We start from the raw sequence: 21,116 nt of genomic DNA, 5'->3' as shown, positions 1-21,116 counted from the left end.
ATACAAACGCTTTAATTATGATCAATCTTAACAGCGATCTCTCGCGGAGTACCTTGCCCTTAGTAAATAAAGAGAATTGTGCGCTAAAAGGCTACATCTAAGATAAACAGGGTTTGAAGAAAGAGTCAGAGATCTGCTTATTTATGCTTTTCTTTATTCTTGTATGCTGACCGCTAGAATGTTTTTGTGTTTAAGTATCTCTCAAATTTGGATGTCTAGAGGGTTTATAGTGCAGTCATCTCGCCGCAATTTAATAGTGTTTACTCCCAAATACCTGTCCATAACACCAGGTCGTACGCAATCCTGATTTTAAATAATCATAATTATTAATAATAACGGAACAGCGAAACTGTCAGAGAACGAACAGGTGTGTGCACATGTGCTTGTCAATTTCAATTTTGCAGAACATCCAAAAATCCTGCCTTGGCGGGAGCTGTGCAGCCTCCAGTTCTTGGATGTTTCTACCAAAGGAAGAAAGAGAACTGCAATCATTGAGGCTGGACTCCTAAAATGTAAGCCCTAGCTAAAGAGGAATGCCCCGCTCAAGCCTTCCGCGAGCTTGCACCAGCCGCAGGGGAGGAAAAGCGCCTTTCACGTCGCCGCCCAGCGGGCTACGGGCGGGCTGCAGCCAGCGACAACAAGTACCCTTGTTCAATAACAATTCCCGCCGGTTGGGAGGCGGGACTGTTGCCATGACAACCCAGGCCCGCCTGTTGGGAGGAGGCCGCCGCTATAGCGGCGGCGGCCCAAGAGCAATGGAGCGCGGTGGTGGTGTGAACGGCTTGGCCTCTGGGCGTCCTGAAGATCCCGGCACTGTCCCGAGGCCTGTGATCGACCTTCCCGTTCTCCCCACAGGTAGAGGTTATGCCTCGTGGCGGCCCCTCGAGGTGAAGGGCGGGCAAATTTCCGGGCGAGGTCCGCCGTGCCCGGGAGACCCCCATGGCGTGAAACGGGAGTTGAGGCTTGACGCGAGGCGGCCCGCTCCTGCCCCCGCTTATGCTCCTGTGACTATCGCTTCTCTCTCTAGAAGCCTCCCCCAACCTGGTGCCCTCGAGAGGTTTTGGACCGCAGCTTCCACCAATTATGACTGCTGGTCATGTTGGCTAAGGTTGATGGGAGTTGAAGTCCCAAACATCGAGGGCGCCAGGTTGGGGAATGCTGTTCTGTGAGCTGCACGGGCAGTTGCACTTAACTTTCTTTACTCTTGCACCGACCATATCGCGACGGGGTTTCAGTTTGTAAGCAGCTTTTCGACTTACGTTTGCAAAGCAGCTTCCAGAACAACTCCAATTAAAATCTCGTAGATTACGATTCTAGACTGGGAGTAGGACTTAAGTAGCACAGTGCTACTTGCTTCTGAGTGAAGTAGGATTGTATCGCATCAGGCTGTTAACAATGCAAAGAAACTGAAATACTTAACAGAAACTTCCATTTAACCAAAAAAGAAAAAAGCAGCCAGAGTCTCATCCTTAATAGTACAAACCTATGTGTCTTTACTCAAGGTTGCATTATTCTGTTCCATGAGCTTTATGTCCATAGCTGCCCAAAATGCCTAACATTCAAGACTAGTGAAACTGACCAGCAGTCTTTTAAGAATGGCAATGGGACAGGTGAACCTCAGAAGGTAAGTGTTTTATACTTGTGGCTGATGGAACATAACTGCACATTCATATCTGGACAAACATGAGCAAAGGATTCAATTGCAGATCTCAAGGGGCTGGAGACCTTACAGAGAAATAACCCATGGTGGTCCTAGATGGAGAACTCCATCACTACTAGAACAATAACAGGATGTTTATGAGTTGAAAACAAAATTGTTTGAACAAGATATGGCAGTGGTTTGATCAAAGTCTAGTCTGGAAGCACCCCCAGCCCATTAGGTTTAATAATCCTTTGCCAAACCAGAGTAGGGGCAAAACAATCCAGTGTCATGCTACAGAATTACCTTTGCCACCATCAGAAGTTCTTTCAGACTTCATTCCACATCAATGGAACATCATGTGGTTCTTAATCCAAAGTAGTGACGTGGTTAGGGTGTTGGTCTGGGACTCAAGAAAACTGTCTAATTCCCATAAAGCCCACTGGGTGACTTTGGATTAGAGTCATTGTCTTTCAACCTAATCTACCTCACAAGTTGTTAGGAGGATAAAATGAGGAAAAGGACCATAACAACTGTCTAGACTTCTTTGCAAGAGGAAGAAAGTTGGAATATATATCTAATCTCAAACAAGATGTGCTGCAGCAGGAGTAGGGAACCTGGTATCTTCCAGACTACAACCCTCTTCAGCCTCAGCCAACATGAAATAATAGGAGCAGTTGTTAGAAGTTGTAGTCCAAGTCATCTGGAAGGTACCAGGTTGCCTTTTCTGAGCTAAAGAGAACATCAGGCAGCATTGTTTCTATCTGATGTCACAAATCTTAGCATTAAACCAAGCCACTTTGAGGTCCTTGAAGGAGGAGAAAAGGTAGGATATAAATAGAATGTAATCATCCTCATTATGCTCACTATTGGGATATCTAAAATCCTGGGGAAGCCTTTCCAAAGCAAAAGATTCAAGATACAAGGCAAATGAAAGGGATATGCCTTGGCCTATGTTTTTTCTACCACGTAATGTGATTATATCTAGCTTTTTTCCAATTACTTTTAGGAATATCACAATTTGCTGCCATGAATGAGGAACCTGCCACAATTTGTTTCAATGAAGATGACTATTACTGTCCTGTTTGTCAAGATGTATTCAAAACACCTGTGAGGATTTCCATTTGTCATCATGTGTAGGTATCTGTGTCTCTGGCCCACTTTTCTGTTTACAATTATTATGTTTACAATTCTACTGTAGCAATATACTGCTAGATATTTTTCAGTAAGGATTTGAACATTTATTTTGAGAATGTTTTCTTTTTTAACTCCACTTTCATTGATAAAAAAATTATTTAAGAGATGCTAAACAAGATTTGTAATCTTGTAAGTACTCCAATCCATTTCTAGGCATGTGACTAATACAGATACAAGGTACTTTTTCCTGAATAACTATTGCATACTCCCTCCATAGAGTTTGTACTTGTTAAACTGTATCTGCTAAGACTTCTTGATTTCAATTGTCACACACAATGAATATGTGAACATGTAAGATTTCCCAGGTACCTTCTGTAGGTATTGATACCTTCAGATAATTCATTTGTTCCAGTTAATTATTGTTGGAAATGAGATAACGTTTTACAAATTTGATTTGTAGTGTTTAGAGCAGCTTCCAAATTCAGAAGATAGCACACATCCAATGGAGGAGTGTAGAGGTCAGGATTGCCCCCATGTTCCCCTCACCCTCTTTTATGGTTCCCTCACTGAAATAGGATTCTGGGAGGAAGGGGCAGAAAGAAAGACAAGACAGAGAAGGAGAGAGAAAGAAAACTCTCAGGTCTTTTCCTCCCTTACCACTGTACATGTTTTCTAGTTCTAGTGCAACAAGATATGTACTGTCGATGATACTGTTGTTACAACAAATTAAAGGCTTGCATCTAATTTTAAGTTTTCATTCAATTTAGAGAGATCTCTTTGGTGCTTTTTGCAGTCCCCTGGGATTTTTGCCAGCCTATATAATATGGTATCATCTATGCATTATGACAGAATGACTTTAATGAAACATACTGTAATAGGAGTATTGCTGATAAAACAGAATATTATTTTTATATGCCAATTTATATTTGGGTTCAGGTTTTGCAGGAAATGTTTCCTATTGGCTATGAAAGAGGGTGGAACACATTGCCCATTATGCCGAGGCATTGTAACCAGAAAAGAGAAAGCACGTCCCAACAGAGCCTTAGATGTTGAAAACAACATGAAAAAGTTGATGGGGAGCTGCAGATGCTGTGACAAACAGGTACAGTAGATTTTAAATAATCTTAAAAGTGGGTAAAGACTGCATTCTTATGCAGACTTACATAGGAGTAAGCCTCACCAAACGCAGTCTGGCACTTACATCTGAGTATGGATGCATAATAATTTGTGCTGAATACCATCTTTTGGGTAGCTGGTGGTGCATCTTTGTCTGCTACCAGAGTTTTGCATTATGAAGACACCTGAGAAAGGGCAGAATCTCACAGACAAATGTGAGTACTGATAATATTGCCTTTCCACACTGTCGTTCATCAAGGAAAAGATATGTGGATACAGTCTCATGAACTAAAAATGGTAGTGGTATTGAAAGTACTTGTTTAAAGGACTTTACTGAAGCTTCTTCGCTGATAAAGGATTGGATCCAGACTTTGTTGTGTTTAAAGTAGGACCATAGAAATCAGTGAGACAACTGCTCCACTAATTTCAGTGGGTCTGTACCAGGGGTCGGCAACCTTTAACACTCAAAGAGCCATTTGGACCCGTTTCCCACAGAAAAGAAAACACTGGGAGCCGCAAAACTCTTTTCACCTCGAAAAAGAAAATAACACTGCATTTATCATTTTTTACATTTATGCTATGTATAACAAAACTATAGTGTGTTGCATTTATGAAACAGATCGGGGGCTGTCCCGTGCCGGCGCGGGTCGCAGATCGGGGGCTGTGAGCGATGGAGCCGCAGCAGGGGGATTCAAGAGCCACATGCGGCTCCAGAGCCGCGGGTTGCCGACCCCTGGTCTATACTAAGCAAGCTAGGGATGCTTACGGATGAGGCTCTTTGGGTGCCATCTCTGTTTCATTTGTGGGATTTTACTGGTGTGTGTGTGTGTAGCTATTGTCATCTTCTACTTGTAACCCTCCAGTATGTTTCTTCTACTTGTTTTGTCTTTCTTCATTACACAGAATGAGGAAAAAAAAAACAGAATTGCAGCACAGTGACTGGTTTAACATATATAGCAGCCCATAGTTGGCAGTGGGGTGTCCTATCATGCAAACCCAGACTGTTTCCAACAGAACAGTTTATCTGAGGGCACCAAACCACATTGCCCACTAATAGCCTGTTGTAGGACTTATTGGACCCATGATGGGTTGTCACATTGTGTGCACCTGGGTAGCTAGTTACATTGCATATACTGGGAAAAGCAGCTAATTAACAGTTTGGCAAGAACCCTTAACATTCTTGCCAAACTTGTTCTGGCCACTGCCAGTGATGGTCACCTCACAAGGGCCATAATTGGCCTGCTGCTCACCATCACAAGCCTCTTTTTGCTCACCATGGCTTTTTCCCTCTTTATCTTCTTTGTTTTTCAGAGATTGCAAACAGTTATTTCCAAATTGGCAGCCAGTGAAACCCCCTTCAAAGTGCCAGTCAGCACACTGCAGGGGCAGTCAGTGGTTGAGCATCTTTTTCTTTAAAAAGAAAAAAACCTGGGTTTTTATTTTTGTGTTTTTAATTTAGTAAGACTTGTGCAACTGTGGAGGTATGCAAGTACAAACACTCAACTTGATCCAGAGGTGTTCCAAATGTTTGGAATTTTATTTTGCTTTCTCCTGACAGCTGTCAAGTCAATGTGGACAAAAAAGTATATATATGAACAGCTATTAAAAGCAAGTGTGATCAAAAAAGGAGGGCGTACTTTTCTATTTTCCCAAGCACCTACCTTCCCAAGCAAATATGGGTGGAAAAATTAGGAGCACTGGGACTTGTGGGAAGGAGATTCAGAACCTTGAGTATCTTGCAGCAAAGAGGCTAATGTGCTGGCCACAAGCAAAGATCACTCATGGCTTTGCTCCGACTTGACAGCTCACCTTTTGTCAGCTGTCAGGGGAAAGCAAATCAATTCCCCTGCTCATTTGGATCCTCTCTGGGTCAGTGCCAAGAGTTCATACCAGCTGCCCAGGTGAGGCTTTCCAGTTTTGGACCTGTGGAATTGCATACTTCTGCAGGTGTGCTAAACTGAGACCCATTTAAAAATTATGAAATTATTTCACATATTCAGAATTGAAAACCAATTTTTTAAAGATGGCCAATCAGTGTCATCCCCTCCAAAGTGTTGCTGAAGTTTAAACCAGGTAGTACTGTAGACTTTTGCTGGATGGCACCAGCAAAGTTGTTTAGCCCTTGTATTGGACTCAGTACAACAAAAAAACATGAGAACACTTTATATGTTACTGCCTAGGTAGGTTGTTGGTCTAGAGATGCAAATAAAAAGGGTTCTGTAGAATGTTGCATGAATTAGCTCAGAGTTCCCCAATCTTTCTGAACCCGTGAACTTGAGAATTTGAGAAACTGCTATGGGCATCATCTAGTGGTAGAATACTGCTAATACTTTTTCCAGTCATGTATTGGCAATGTCCAGTACCTGTCTCTTCTGAGCAAATGTTATTATACAGATAAACTTTGTACTAGAACAGCATTTGATATTTATTTATTTATTTATTTTTATACTTGTATGCTGCTAACTCTAAGCGGCTTACAACGATAATCAAATTCATATCCATTAAAACAATAAAATCCTAAATATTTAGTATATTATTTACCTGATTAATGAACATCAACAAATGGCCAACATAAATAGATTCTCTGCACCCCTTTGAGAACTAAGAGTTGATCATACAACTTTGGAAGGACAAGCATTCTCCTCCTGTAACACAGTGACTTGGGAACCTTACATTGCTTTCAGCTTTTAAGCCAGTGATAAATACATGGAACCTAAAAAAGGATACTTGTTGGATATTTGGTCTACTATTATTAAAGCCTCTGTGTGATTGCTAGAAAGCTGTATGCATTTCATACAAATGTATTTATGTTCAAAAAATTGGGATTTTTAAAAAACGTTGGCTGCCTTTGGGCACCAGGTTGGAAATCGCTTTGTGGGTGCCATTCAAAGTGCTTATGGATACCTCATTGGTGATCCTTGAACTAATCAAGGATATAGTTTGCCTTTTAACATTGCCTTTTAAAATTTAAATGAGAGACAACTTTATTTGCAGATTAAATTATCTCGTATGAGACAGCATTATAAATCATGTAAGAAGTATCAAGATGAATATGGTGTGTCTTCTGTAATTCCAAACTTAGACATCTCTCAGGATTCAACAGGAAACAGGTAATTCATACTTCAGGTAGAACTAGAAATGTTAATTAATGTTTAAATTGATGTTAAACTAGTGTATGCTGCTTTAGATTTGATGTGGGGGGAAATATGTAACAGTGTAGGTTAGAATGTCTTCACATGTGATTATAATGTGATGAGTCAAGTATATATCTTATTTTACTTCATTTTGTGCATTTCATGATGACTCCAAATAAATTCTTTCTTGGATAGCGCTGGAATAATATGGCTGTGGCTGCAGTGATTCCTGTAAATGTAGCATATGGAAACTATATGCAGAGGACAGCTGCATGACCTGACCTGACCTGTAGACTTGTATGATGCATGAAGTGAGTTCTTTTCAGGCATCCAGAAAAGACTGAAGTTAATGTGTGAGGAGAAGAAGCACTCCAGCTCCACCCCTCTCCTTTTCTGCATTTGTCACCCTCTACTCTTGGAGAGCAACAGTCCAAAGAGGAGAACTTCATGTATCCATGGAAACCTTTCATGTGAGCCAGAATGCTAAAAACCCACATTCTGGTTCATGTAGTGAGCCTCTGTAGATGCAGACTACTCTCCTTGTCAGACGAATGCCCTCCAGAACAACTGTTGCCGGTGACAAATGGAAGCGGGGCTGGGATGTTCCTTTCTATGCATTGATTTTAACCCCTTTCCAGTCACTGCAAGTATTGCGGGGACTTATTCAGATCCTTTATTCAGTGCTCCTCCAAAGTATTTTTTTCCATCAAAGGTAGATAATATCTATAGCCCAAACCTCAACACTGATTTGAAAGCAAGTCCTTCTAGTATCAGTAGGATTTGCATGTTTATCCTACTGCTTAGCATTGCAACTCTTTCTGTATTTCACTTTAAATTAATTGTCACCCTTCTAATGAAGTTTTAGGAGTGATTCTTCTACTTCAGAAATTGGAGAAAATTCTAATCTACATGTTCCTGAAGAAGCAACAAGGTAGGGATAACTTTTGAAATCAATACCTATTTAGATTTGGGGAGGGAACAGCAAAATAATTTGGAAATCACAAATGAGGGGTGTACTTTATTAAAATCTAAATACTAGGTCTGAAGTATTAAATAAATATTAAGTGCATTTGTCCCAGATTATTGAGACTTAGGGTAACATTAGAGTATATATCTATTGTGGAACTTTATTGCTGACCAGAGAATCTGAAGCGTGTGTTTTGAGTGTGCAAAAATGGTTGCAAATGGATGAAAAAGTTCTTCCTTAACCTTTGGTTTCTCAGATTTTTTTTATCTGAATTTTGTTGACATTTGGCCAACTAATGCTACTAACCTGATATATTTGCTCTCAAAGTTGGACAAATTGTTTTGAATGTATAATAATTAGAATATTCACATTTTAGAGTACAGTTTGAACTTTTCCATTTGACTATATAAAGATGAGGCTTGGGTAGGTGGAGAGGTTTATGACAACAAGAGTGTTGGGAGTATAAGCCTTACTGCTTTACCTGTGTGGGAGGTGAAGATCTTGTGCTGCTCATCACTGTGACTGAGAGGGGAAACTGCAGGTTATGATATTCTTCTGCAGCCCCACTTTTCTGGATACATTTAGATGCCTTAACTATCTATAAAACAGAACTGTCCCTAACAATGCACAGTGAATTAACCACATTCCCAGAAGACTCTCTCTTATTTGTTGTCTTTTAAAAGTCAAATCCTACACAAAGCATCCCACTTTAGGGAGATTCAAGGTGCAGCTGAATGGCCATCTGTTAGAGTCCTGCACTGAGCAAGGGGGGCTGGAGCTGATGGTTTTAGTGGTTGCTCCCTAGTGAAGTGAAAAAGATAGTTCCACAACAGTTGTACTTGATTTTTTAAAAGGAATTCTGTGTGTGTGTGTGTGTGTGTGTGTGTGTGTGTGTGAGAGAGAGAGAGAGAGAGAGAGAGAGAGAGAGAGAGAGAGAGAGAGAGAGAATAGACTGAAAGTAAGCCTTCTACTTTTCTGCTCAAGTCATCCAGAAAATACACTTACAGTGCAATTTAATGCTTAGTGTCTTTTGATATAATTGAGCATAGTATCCTGCAGGGGTGGCTGTCTGAGTTGGGACTGGGGGTCAACTGTATTGCAGTGATCACACTCCTGCTTGAATGATTGCATCCAGAACATGGTGCTTGGGGAATGTTGCTTGGCTCCATGGATTCTCCCAAATGCAGTTGCCCAGGGATCGGTTCTGTCCCCCATGCTATTTGACATCTACATGAAACTTCTGAGTGGATTCATCTGGAGTTAAGCATGTATCGCCATCAACTTGCTGATGACACGCAGCTCTTTTTCTCTTTCATCTCCAGAAGATGAGGCTGTGAATGAAAAAGTATAGGCTAACTGGTACATAGCTGCAACAGGACTGGATGAGAGCTAACTGAAGCTCAAGGCAGACAAGACTGAGATATTTTTAGTGGGTGGTTCTTCTGACCATAAGGAGGGTATTTAAAATGTTCTAGATATGGTGGCATTCCCCTTAAAGGAGCAGGTTGTAGCTTGGGGGTTATCTTTGTCATTTGAGACTCAGGTGGCCTCAGTGTCAGGGAGTGCCTTCTAGCTTTGGTTTTTGATCCAACTATGCTGCTGTATGGGGCTAGCCAGGTTTCAGTAATCTATGTTCTGGATAACAACTAAAATAGATTACTGCAATGTACTCTACATGGTGCTGCCTTTGAAGACAGTCTAGGAGCTGCAGCTTGTGCAAAGTTCAATCACCAGATTAAAACCTTTGGCCTGTTGCTCTGAACATATGATAGGGATTCTGGCCCACTTGTATTGCTTTTGAGCCTAATTCAAGTTACTGGACTTAATCTATAAAAATAGACATGGCTTTGGGCTACAATACCTGCCAGAGTGCCTTTCTTACCCAAAATCTACCTGGACATTACATTCAACATCTGAAGCCTTCCTCTCAGACCCATTGCCAAGAGAAACTTAGTTGGAGACAACAACAAAGAGAGCCTTCTCAGTGGTGGCTCCTTGATTCTGGAATACTACTACAGTAAGGCCTGTCTGGCTCTAACTCTGTTACCTTTCCAGTGCTAGATTAAGACTGTTGAACTATTTAATGTCTATTAATGGCATTTAGGAGACTTACGTCTGCAGCAATCTAGTTTTACTGAACATACCTATGAATCTGTACTATATTTTATTTTGTTTTTTATGAGTTGTTAACCATCCAGAGCGCTTTGGGCAGTATACAGATGAAGTAAAACGTTGTCATTGTCTACTCAGAAGAAAGCCCCATTGAGTTAAATGAGTTTACTTCCAGGAAAGTATGTGTGGATTACAGACTAAATGTGCAATGGCTAATATGCTATGCCAACTCATATGTGCTTGAATTCTTTCTGAAAAGGTCCTTGGAACATACTGAATTTCATTTTCAACTGTGTGACCCTATCTTTTTTTCCTCCAGTGTGCAGCCTACATTCAAATGCCCTATATGTCAAGAGAGTAACTTCACAAGACAGAGTTTATTGGATCATTGTAATGACAGTCATCTTTATCAAATTGATCCAGTAGTAAGTTTGTGTGTTTTGAAGTGTCTATAAGGGTTTGCTTTTTGAAATTATCTTAATTTTAAGATGTATGAACATGAGAGGAAGAACTGCCCTGTTCTTCCATGTGAGAAATCATATGTATTTCTTCTTAATAATGAACAAATCAGGATTATATGTAACCGCTTATTCTTTCTCTCTCCTTCTCTCCCTTTTAGATTTGTCCTATTTGTGTGTGTCTTCCATGGGGAGACCCTAACCAGGTTACAAGAGATTTTGTTGGCCATTTAAATCAAAGACATCAACTTGATTATGGAGACTTTATGGTAAAAACTTTGCATTTTAAATTTGAAATGTTAATATTGGGTTTTTTTCTGTTCTGGAAGACCTCCATCTATTAGACCTCCATCTATTCCAGATTAAATTTAGTAGAAAAAGCTATAGAAGCTCAGTAGTTTATAAGTTTAAGTTGTCAAAATACTGTTGAAAATCTACAACTGTCTTGGTAGATTGTGGACCAATCTAAAACTGATAATAATAGTAGAGATTGTTGAATAGTTTTTAACTCTCACTAAAGTTAGAGAAAGACCATATAGCAGAGAGAGACAGCACAGTGCCTGTGGGAGGCAGTGCATCCCCAGATACCGTGGCACCAACCAAAGTGCACTTCCTGCTTTTTTATTTTAATTTTCCTTACTGGCAACTGGAATTGCTATGAAAGCAGTTTTTGCCAGTGCTGGAAATTCTGGGTTCAGAGCAACAGTTCAGTGTGCTGGAGCTCCAATCCCCCACCTCTGCCTTATATTCAGACTTCTGAGCAGGTTACTTGCCTGTTGCTATGCTCCCCATGAAGCCATTTTGTGATGGCACACAGGATGGTTTCTCAAATTGCCAAATGTATCTACATAGAAGAAGTTTGCCTACTCCTGCAATATATTGTTTAGTCATTATATTTCCCGCATACCTTTCTTTTGGCCTACTGTTGCTCTTGGTCAAACAGATTTTGTAGACTTCTCAGATGGATTCAGGTATGTGCAAAAATTGGTATATACAGCCTTGCAAATAAAAGGAAGCCCCCAACTCTGTGAAGATGCTTTGGCTTTTAGTTTTAATATGCATACAGCTGTAACAACAGTGAATTAAGCACTGTTACATACTGTCCTGCTGATCTGCTGCTTTGTGCCACCTCCCTCCTTTTCTGTTGGTAAATGGCAGCCACTAGCCTGAGACATGAAGAAGTTGCTTCACATCTCTCTCAAGTTCTCTTCTAAAAACAATGCTTTTTTCCCCGCAGGACACAGCAGCAATAGTAAAGATTCAGGCAAACTGTGTGCTTGCTTTCCTTTCATAGTAACTTTTTCTTTGCTTGGTCACCTGCCCATTTGCTGCTGCTGCTGGAAAAGAGAGCAGTCTTTTTCCGTCTCAGGCAATTCGTAGTTGCTCCAAGTTGAAAGAGATGGTAACAACAGAGCAGCCAGGAAGTGGGGGAGAGGGTATATATCCCTTTTAGTTCACTATGCTTCAACCACCTACATGTTACAAAGAAAGCTTAGAATCATAGAAGAGTTGGAAGGGGCCATGAAGGCCATCAAGTCCAACCCCCTGCTATTGCAGGACACCAAGTTACACCATCCTACTCAGATGGCTGTCCAGCTTCTTTTTGAATGGTGTGGGAGAGCCCACCACCTCTCTAGGCAGCTGTTTCCACTGTTGTATTGCTTAAATCACTTGTACAGCAAGGTGAGCTGGTGAACATGGTAGCATACAAATGAACATAGAAACTGTTTGTCAGAAGCAATTGTGGACTGACTATACACAACTGAGGGTGATTCTTGTTTTGAAATACCATCAGCTGTCTGAACAAAACAATCTTCATTCTCCAGTCTACATTCTCCAGTCCCACATACTGTTTTTTAATTCCAAGATAAAGTATTACAGTTCTCTTATGTGAATTTTGAATAGATCCATGATGATGGATACATATGCAATGTATACTGTTGTACAGTTTATATATAGCAAGATATGCTACTGTCCTTGGGCATAATTATACAGAGAATTCAACAAAAGCAGACAAAATATCTATGTTTGTCCATTTGCAGAATGTACCTAGAGACTACCCATTCAAAATGTAAATATTATAAAAATAGTTTCTCTCCATCCCAAACAATATAAACCCCCAACAAGGAGGAGGTTAGCTCAAACTGAAGAAGTCTTTTACTTTCTTACATTCTAGGAAGGGAAACAACAGAGGTATGTGCGTAAAGTGACCAGGAATGGAAAAAGGACAGTCCCTGAGACCCTTAGAGTAAAGGCAGAATACAAGTGTGTGGATATTTGGGGGAGTTTCCCCCCTTATGCTTATGGAACTTGAGCACCCAGTTCATTTGGTTTAGTATTTTTATCTTTATCACAACACAGAATATAGAATGATACTTTAAAAAAATAATTGTAGAAAAATAACTGTTTAAAAGAAGTGCTTTAGCTAGTTAACTGCCCCTAAATTATATCCTGTAACATAGGCAATATTAGCTGCTTAATATTTTCTTGAGTAAACTTTCTCTAAAATGGAACAACTGTATTTGTTTCTTTAAAATTAATTTTAGGCTGGTTTTAAGGGTGAACAAACAATTCTTATTCCCACACAAATAGCTGCAGTGCCTTTTAATTTTCTGATCAGAAATAAATCATAGCAGTCACCTTACTCATAATTATAATTTGTCAAAGTTTCTACAACCATTCCTTATAATCATTTTTAGTTTTCTAGTTTTTAGTAATACACAATCTCACAGCTATTGTCATATCAATAAGCAGAATGTCAGTCTTCTTTTCTACATGGTCACTTGAATAATTTTAACAAAAGCTAGTCTTACACATTTGTTTTCCTTAGGTTCTCTTCACGGTATTGCACAGTATATATTGCACTCAGTTGGAGTGGAGTAAGTCTGACTTGAAAGCTTGTTTCTAATCCAACCTTGTTTTGTTTGTTCAGAACCTTCAGCTGGATGAGGACACTCTGTTTCAAAATGCTGTTGAGGAGTCTTGTCAAGTGAACCTTTGAAGCCTCTAATTTCCTCATATCATCTGCAAGGGGGAGGGGGGAAGCTGCATCTGGTGGTCTCAATGTTAATAAAAGTGAACTCTGTATTCCGTTCAACAGCAAATTTTCTTTTCCCCAAGGTTGACTTCATTTTAAATTGATTTTTATTTAAACCAACAAAAAGAAGAAAAGCGCATCATCCTATGTTTTAGTACAAAGTCTTTCCCCCTGCTCCAAGTAATCATAGAAACACAGCAAGCATCTGGGAAGAATATTGCTGTCCTGGAGAGCGGATGGAGCTATTTTCAGCAATTTTTCTGTTGTTGGTGTTGTTATACCATAGGGTATTTTTGTTGCTGTACTAGCACAAGAGTTGAAATGTTACAATGGAATGTTGATAATGAGGGCAAACATCTTCACATGATTAATTGCGTTTTCTTGTTCATATCCTAAATATTTTTATATTTTCTGTCATTAGTTAAAAGCTAAATTGTTTTCTTCTCCCCCATTACTTACCTCCAGTTATTGCCTATATATAAGAACTATAACATACAATGATTTTCTTAATTGCTGTCCAGGAACTGTAAGTAATAGCGAACATTAACTAAGCCTAACACTGTGATAGTGTAATCATAGTCTACAGTTTTGCCAGCAATGACGTATTCAGTTTTGCTGATATAAAGGCCTCCTGCCACTAAGTATTCCTCCAGCCTCTTACCTCTATACTAGTCTGTTAAAATTCTTGACATTAATTCACTTTTGTCTGTTTGAGACCTGTTACAAGTTTTAGGAAGGGTTTATGAAAATTTGTTCCTGTTCTTTATGAAAACCTGAGACAGAAGGAATAGATACTGGGCTGCTATACCTTGATAATATTAACCTGCTACAGGTGTTTTTAAAGTAGCAAATAAGACACTTTTTCTTCAAAATACCATATGAGGGTAATATATGACTTAAGCCAATACTGATCTTAGATAAAGCTTAATTAACTAAAAATTCCACTAACTGAGCATAGTTTCAATAAATATTGAACATAGTTTCAAGTAAATTTACTTGTTTAAAAAGTGGCCCTGGAAATTTGAATCAATTGTTGTGCTATAGGTATAATTATAAATGGGAACCAGTAGATTTTCTCAGTATCACTCCTTTGTTCTTCCATGTTTCCATTATGCTTTGGGTTCTGCTCCAGTTATTTTCAGGCAATAAAAGAAAATTTCTAATTGCTGATAATGGAATTTGCACATATATGCTAATTGTTTGCTTGCTGCACATCTTATCTTTTTGCATTGTCGATGGTGGCTATTTTTTTTTTTTTTTAAAGACCTGCTTTGCGAGGGAAACTAAAAATTCTTCCACAGGAGTGCAGCAGTGCCTTTCAGGGGTGTGTGCTGGTTTTGGGATCTACTTGTTTTCTGCTGTGTTTCTGTGGAAAAGTGATTTGATTTTTTTCCTTGGGTATACATTAACAATTAACTATTGTTTTAAACAAAGATTCTGGATGGTTTGTGTTGAAATTTTTTTCAGTCTCAAAAAATGCATGTGACCATAAGTTAATTAACTGATACAACTAAGGGGAAACCATGAGAAGAACATTATAATGAATGGATTACATTGTTTTATTACATGGATTACAGTTCTCTGGACTACTCAAAACTAATTCTTGCACAGTTGTGATTTGTAATAAAGACTGTGTAATTATCAATCCATTTACAAGATTTGTGATATATTTTTAGTTAAATTTGAAAAATCAGTTTAAATATTTTTAAGGATTTTCCGTACCTCTGAGATACCTTTTGTTTTGCAACCTAATAGGCATTTATAGATAGATAGAAAGCTATATGCTAAATTTATGACTGATAGAAGAATACTTTTTATGGTAAAAAACTGGAAAGAGAAATTTTTAAATAAGGTACTACATGAGTAGAACTACACTGGCAATAGATATTTTCACTCAGTAACACAAGCAAGAACCATAGAATAAACTTAAAAGTACATGTGGTAGTAAACCAAGATCTAAGGTAGCAGTAAGCTTAATGGACAAAGCTCCTTTAACGAATTAGGCATTTAAGAAGTTATTAGAATCCTTTTATAAAGGAGCAGGATAGGGATTAATGTACCTGTGGACAAGCTTGGCCATTTAAGAACCTGTTCTGGGAAGCTATGGCTAGTCACAAAAGGCTAATAATTGCCCAGAAGACTGAGTATAAGAGGTGGTAAGTGCAGGAGCCTGAATCCTAACACATTAAAGAACTCCTTTGAACCAGTTCATTCAGATATGTAAGCACACAATCATCCTGTACCCCTCAGGTCTGCTCCGCAACCTTCCTGAGCCCCTGCTAGTTTTCTGCCTCTCCCTTAAGCCCCTCATGATACCCGCTAACATCCTGCTGACTTTCCTGACCCCCCCCCATGGCCTGCCTCTGCCCCTCCTAGAGCCCAACTACTCTTCCCAGCCCCCTGGTGTTCTTCTTAGCTCCAGCAAAAGCTTACAAGACAGCAGCTTGCATGGAACTAGCATCATTGCTTTTAAGAATGTAGCCCGGATGTATTCATGGAAAATAAAGATGGCAGCCACCAGATGTCCTCACTTTTCTTTGAAGTGCTTCCAGCTGCCAAAAAGTTGTGGTTCTAAATATGTTGGGCGGCGGGGTAGAGCACTTCATGGAGTGCTAAGCAAGGTGTCCGGGGGCAGCCTATTTTCACCTACCCTCACCAGTCAATGCACCTACCATTACAGCTAAGTATGGGGTGGGGTAGAGAGAGTCTATGAAGAGTCAGAAATGCAACTATGTGAACCACAACAGAAACAGATGCAAAAATGCTTGCTTTCATGAAGTTAAACATGTACTGGAGCCCATATGAGTGGCTTTTTGAAAGGAGTCAATATTGGCTAGCTTGGCATGGTCATCAGGGAAAAGGAGCCACAGTGGTTTCAGCTCCCTTATCCCATGCAAGCTGGCTGCACCCTACATGATTTTTCCTGTTTATCCCATGTCATCCATATCTGATAAGGTGTATGCTTCCAAAGCACCCCAGGCTCACAGTAATCATTCAGACTCAGTCACTTCCTCTTTAATTTTATTGCTGCAACAGCCTGGTGGGGTTGGGCTTTGTTTTCCTACAGGCTAAAACATTTACTAGTAATAGCTAAACAGTAGTACAATGTTTTTTCAATATATAAATAGCCATTTTCATATTTTAAATGTTTATTATTGTATTTGACTATCCCAAGGAAGACTTCCTACCATCAGCTTTCAAGCCAGCTTGTCATGAAAGGCAAAGCTTTCTGAGAAGAGTATGATATAATGGCAACTGGCTTAACATCCTTTTAAAATCTGATTGCTGGGTAATAATCAGGGGTGATCTGTGAAATCTTCTGAATGAGAGCTAATAACTAATTATAACTTTCTGAATGAGCCATTTATTTACAGGATAAGCACACTCATGTGTGCTCTCCCCCCATGTGTGTGCATGTGAATGAGAGAGAGAAAGAACATAGTCTTCAGCAGGAATATTAGAGGCAATTAGTTAATTGTCACTGGAGTGCAGTTGGCCACTTTAGGTAACTGGTGCAAAATGAATAGCTTTATTGCCTCACGTCCTCTGTGTTTCTTCTGCAATGCCTCATGTATATACTTCTAAACAAAGCCAGTATACAATGACACCATGAGTCTTCAATAGTGTCTGCATCACATACAGTCTGATACAGTCTACCATTTAATACACAGTCTGAATTTCTTGCTGTTAAAAGAACTGGAGAATACATAACAGTATTTTTATAAATTGTATGCAACTGAGAATAGTGTGCTTGACTTGCTATTAAAATGAGAGGAATCCTGTGGCCACTCAACACCATTTAGAGGGCCATAGAATTTTTCAGATTCCCAGATCCAAGGTTAGAGAAGAGCTCCAGAAAAGATCTGGAGTTCTGTGATTGGATCCTTCCCCCTGCCCTTCCTCTTGGCCAGCATGAAAAGAACCATGCTGGCTGCTTCTGAAAGTTGAAAGAACAGCTTGGAGAAGGGTTTAGTGTTTGGGGAAGAGGGCAGGGCAGGGAACAGGTTGACATCAGGATTCAATGTATCCACAGTTTCTTCCCTCCCACTCCTAAACACTGCAATTAGACATCCAAAATCAAACATCCGGTTACTTTGCAGAATTCATGGAGCTCTGTATGGGATGCCTTTAATCCTCCAAGTTCAGAGGGTTCTGGTGATCCCCACTGCACTGCACCCTTACTCGTATTTGTGGTTACCTCTTCCACAAAGTGTGGTGGTTATTTGAGACTAGCTTGTTCTGATATACAGCTTAATTTATGATAACATTTAGACATTTCTTAGAATCTCCTCAAATAAAAGTTCTTTTTTTTTTCTGAAGGCCAAATTAAACAAGATGATGGAGGCTTGTGTTTGGATCTCCCATTCCTTAAAATTGTTGCACAAATATGAGATGGAGAGGATAACTCTCTTTAGAAAAGAGGGTGGGAGGGAAAAGTTACTCTACTTCCCAATAACCACTTCCTCCAGTTCCAATCTTTAGCTGGTGTTTTATCATCTAGTATGAATCTTACTTGGCAAGTACCTGTATAGTGCTAAAACTGCCAAAGGTCCCCTCTTTGATTGATAAGCATACAGAATTTTTTCCCAAGCTGGTGTTTCCATTCTCTTTGCTGCTTCTTTGTTAATACTGCCTGCCATAGTCCAGTCAGTGAAAACTTGGTACTGCTTTTTAGAAATTTCCCTTTTAATTCCCTAAATTGAAGGAATGCATCAAGGAATCTTCATTCAACCTTACTTCCAAATTTTACAGTCCTAGAAGAAGCAGAGTGGCTTCTGCCCTTCATGGAGCTTCCAGACTCTGAGGAATATGGTGACTAAACTTAACGTGTTGGCAAAAATGCATTTTTAGAATGCTAAAAGAAATGAGTAATCAGAAGTACTGACAATTACAATTAAATGCATTCCAACACTATTTGATACAGTTGGCTCCTTCATCAGGGCTGCAAAATTCTGAAAATAGGCTTAAAAGAGCAAGATAAATAATGACTTACTTGTAATAAATATCTTGCTCTGAAGAAGACATCCACTGTTCTCAAGAGTCTGTTCCTAATCATTGCCACTTTCACAGTTGCTCTTTGCATTTTGTTTGAAACAAAGGTGTTTCTAGACAGAGGGTCCCCAGCGTTATAATCCAAAGGCAGCCTAGCATTTATCTTGAGTAAAGAAAAAGATAAGAATTAGCAAGAAAATGTAGGAGGATTGTAAGTGGAACAAGACTGCATCTTGACCCCCTGTAAAATTCCAAGGAGGCTGGGCAACTGGACAATAAAAGCCTTATCTGGAAATACCTAAAAACAAAAAATGGCTCTGTACTGGATCTCAAACTTTACTATAATCTTCTTGTGGGGATGGTTCACTTCTAAATCACCTGTATTAAAGGAAGGGCTATCACGATGTTGAAAGGTCTGGCAGGCTGATAGTTTTCTTCTCATATGTCATGTGAAAATTTAATGGCAATGTCTTTTAAAACTTTCTTAACATTTTGTGGTTATATTATTCCACCACTAGGGGGCACCAAGCTCTTTGAAAAATACCGGTAAAAGTATTTATTTATTTATTCTGGAACTGTTTTATCTTCTATATCTGTTGTACAAGTATCCCTTAAATAAGTGTCCATTCACTCATAAAGGTTTTTATGTGTTTCTCATAACACTGGAAATATGTGTGTGTGTGTGTCATAATATTTTCCAAGGTTGTTGATAGCTGATACTGCACTCTGCCCTCCTGGTGTTTTAAATTACAACACTTAAGATTTCTAATTATCAGCTATGCTGGGTTGGGTTGATGGAAGTTTAAGTCCCAAATTTCTGGAGAGCATCAGGTTGGGAAAAGCTGAGCTAAGGAGTGACACTTTGAGGCTTGTCTAGCTAAATATATACCCAGAAGAATAAGGGAATATGCATTGCTGATCCAGCAAACACAGTTCTCTTTGTTCCTGTGCAGTCCATCAACATAATGATACTGTACTTGTATTTGCTTTTTCCTTTGGGCAAATGCTTTGGATCCTCTTAATGCTAGAAACTGCTTCACCAGAAGCAGTCTAGCCGAGTCCAGCAGAGAACCAGAGATTCTAGCAGACAACTTGGAGGATGCCAGGTTCAAGCAGTAAGCCTGTGCTCTAGCTTTATGTTGGCCAGCATGGGGTCTCCTCTGTTGACAGACTGCTAGACACCTATGGTGCCTTGCAGAAGCATTCACCCTCCTTCAAACTTTCCCCATTGGTCGTGTTACGAGCTGGAATGGAAATGGATTTCATTGGCAAGATTACCATTCGATGAACACAAGATACCTAACACTGTGAAGATGCAATTTTTGTTTTACTGTGGGACAAAAGTTAACAAAAACAAACTAGTACCTGGTATTACACCTAATTTGCCCATCTTTCACTCTGCTTTATGCATAATTTACAAAACAGTGCAGTGTTTATGTTTCCCCACCCCCGTTCTAGTAAACACACAGATATATCATTATTGATGCATAAAAGAACTGACATGTTGCAGACACTGCTCATCTCCTACTGCTGCCCCCAGCAAGCTCCAGGTTTTTTAAATTATTGTTTGGGGGCAATAAATTAATAATTTGCATCACTCAGACAGCCCTGTCATGTTGGGGTAATCTATTTGAAGGTAAGGGGGGGGGGCGGGTTGCTGCTGCAAGTCCTAGTATCCATCTCAGTGATATGCACTGTATCATTCTTGCTGCTAGAGACAGCGCATGACACAGGGCAGCCTGCCCAACCTGGTATAAAATTTCTGATGATAAAGCCTCATCCCACTTAGGTATGCAATACCTGATGGAGCATCTCTCCCAGCACGGACCTACCCCTAAGCTGCACTCAACTGCATCCCTCTTCCATCAAAGAAGTTTTGGGGGGGGCAGCAAGGAAGAAGGCCTCCTTAGTGGCCTGCTCTCGGCTGTGGAACACCCTCTGCAGTGAGGAGCACCTGATGCCAATATTTTGGCACCAGCATGAAGCTTTTCTCTCAGGCCTTTGGCAGCACATGATAGGGCATTTTAGGGTTTTTAAAAAGCCATTTTATCGAATTTTGGTAGTTTTATTAATAACCATTTTTAACTTGGTTTTAAACTATCTTTTTAATATTGCAGGTTTTATATTATGGTGGATCATGTTGGCAGTTTTCATTCTGCAAATGCCATACAGTTACAACTGCAAGTGTTTGCCTCTCTCTTAGAGATGTTTGAGGTTCGCCACATCCTGTCATAAGATGGAAGCAATTATGTCTGAATGGAGCTGATGCAAAAGGGAGCAATAGTTGGAAAAGTGAACAAGAGTGAAGAGCTACCCATCTAACTCCCATCCTGGCAATGATGAGCAAACATGAAATACTCAGACAGGGGAGGGTTCCATTGCACAATTCTTGTCCAAGGAGATATCACACTTTCAGCCCAAAGACTAAATTCTATTTCATGGAAGTTCTCATAGAGAAGCACTCCAGTGGTGTGCAGGCAGAAGGCAAAAAGAGTAGGATCAAAATGATGGTACATTTTCACTG

At 39.8% G+C, this 21,116-nt stretch overlaps 1 protein-coding gene across 3 annotated transcripts; it reads left to right on the top strand.

Moving 5' to 3' along the window:
- Window positions 1–677: 677 nt before the first annotated feature.
- RNF138 (ring finger protein 138) lies at window positions 678–15,249 on the top strand. Of its 3 annotated transcripts, XM_044424299.1 has the most exons (8): window positions 678–855; window positions 2,649–2,775; window positions 3,713–3,878; window positions 6,887–7,002; window positions 7,886–7,957; window positions 10,425–10,530; window positions 10,725–10,832; window positions 13,496–15,249. In XM_044424299.1, exons 1-8 carry the CDS (start codon window positions 693–695, stop codon window positions 13,562–13,564), a joined length of 927 nt encoding a protein of 308 aa, XP_044280234.1. In that variant the 5' UTR covers window positions 678–692; the 3' UTR covers window positions 13,565–15,249. The 3 variants fall into 3 exon arrangements, with proteins under 3 accessions (XP_044280234.1, XP_044280233.1, XP_044280235.1); XM_044424298.1 differs by lacking the exon at window positions 13,496–15,249 and having other exon boundaries at window positions 10,725–13,487; XM_044424300.1 differs by lacking the exons at window positions 678–855; window positions 13,496–15,249 and adding an exon at window positions 1,132–1,624 and having other exon boundaries at window positions 10,725–13,487.
- The last annotated feature ends 5,867 nt before the right edge of the window (window positions 15,250–21,116 follow it).

The sequence above is a fragment of the Varanus komodoensis genome, unplaced genomic scaffold (genome assembly GCF_004798865.1).
Source record: "Varanus komodoensis strain SLA01 unplaced genomic scaffold, ASM479886v1 scaffold14_1, whole genome shotgun sequence".
Classification (NCBI taxonomy): domain Eukaryota; kingdom Metazoa; phylum Chordata; class Lepidosauria; order Squamata; family Varanidae; genus Varanus; species Varanus komodoensis.
Note: the sequence above shows the minus strand (reverse complement) of the source record. Positions and strands in the feature narration are given on the sequence as shown.

What these genes read in the sequence shown, in the direction of transcription:
- RNF138 (XM_044424298.1), top strand. Translation starts at nt 693, where the DNA reads ATGACAACCCAGGCCCGCCTGTTGGGAGGAGGCCGCCGCTATAGCGGC. An exon ending in CCTTCCCGTTCTCCCCACAG is followed by an intron (nt 856 to 2,648) that starts GTAGAGGTTATG and finishes AATTACTTTTAG; the next exon opens with GAATATCACAATTTGCTGCC. An exon ending in ATTTCCATTTGTCATCATGT is followed by an intron (nt 2,776 to 3,712) that starts GTAGGTATCTGT and finishes ATTTGGGTTCAG; the next exon opens with GTTTTGCAGGAAATGTTTCC.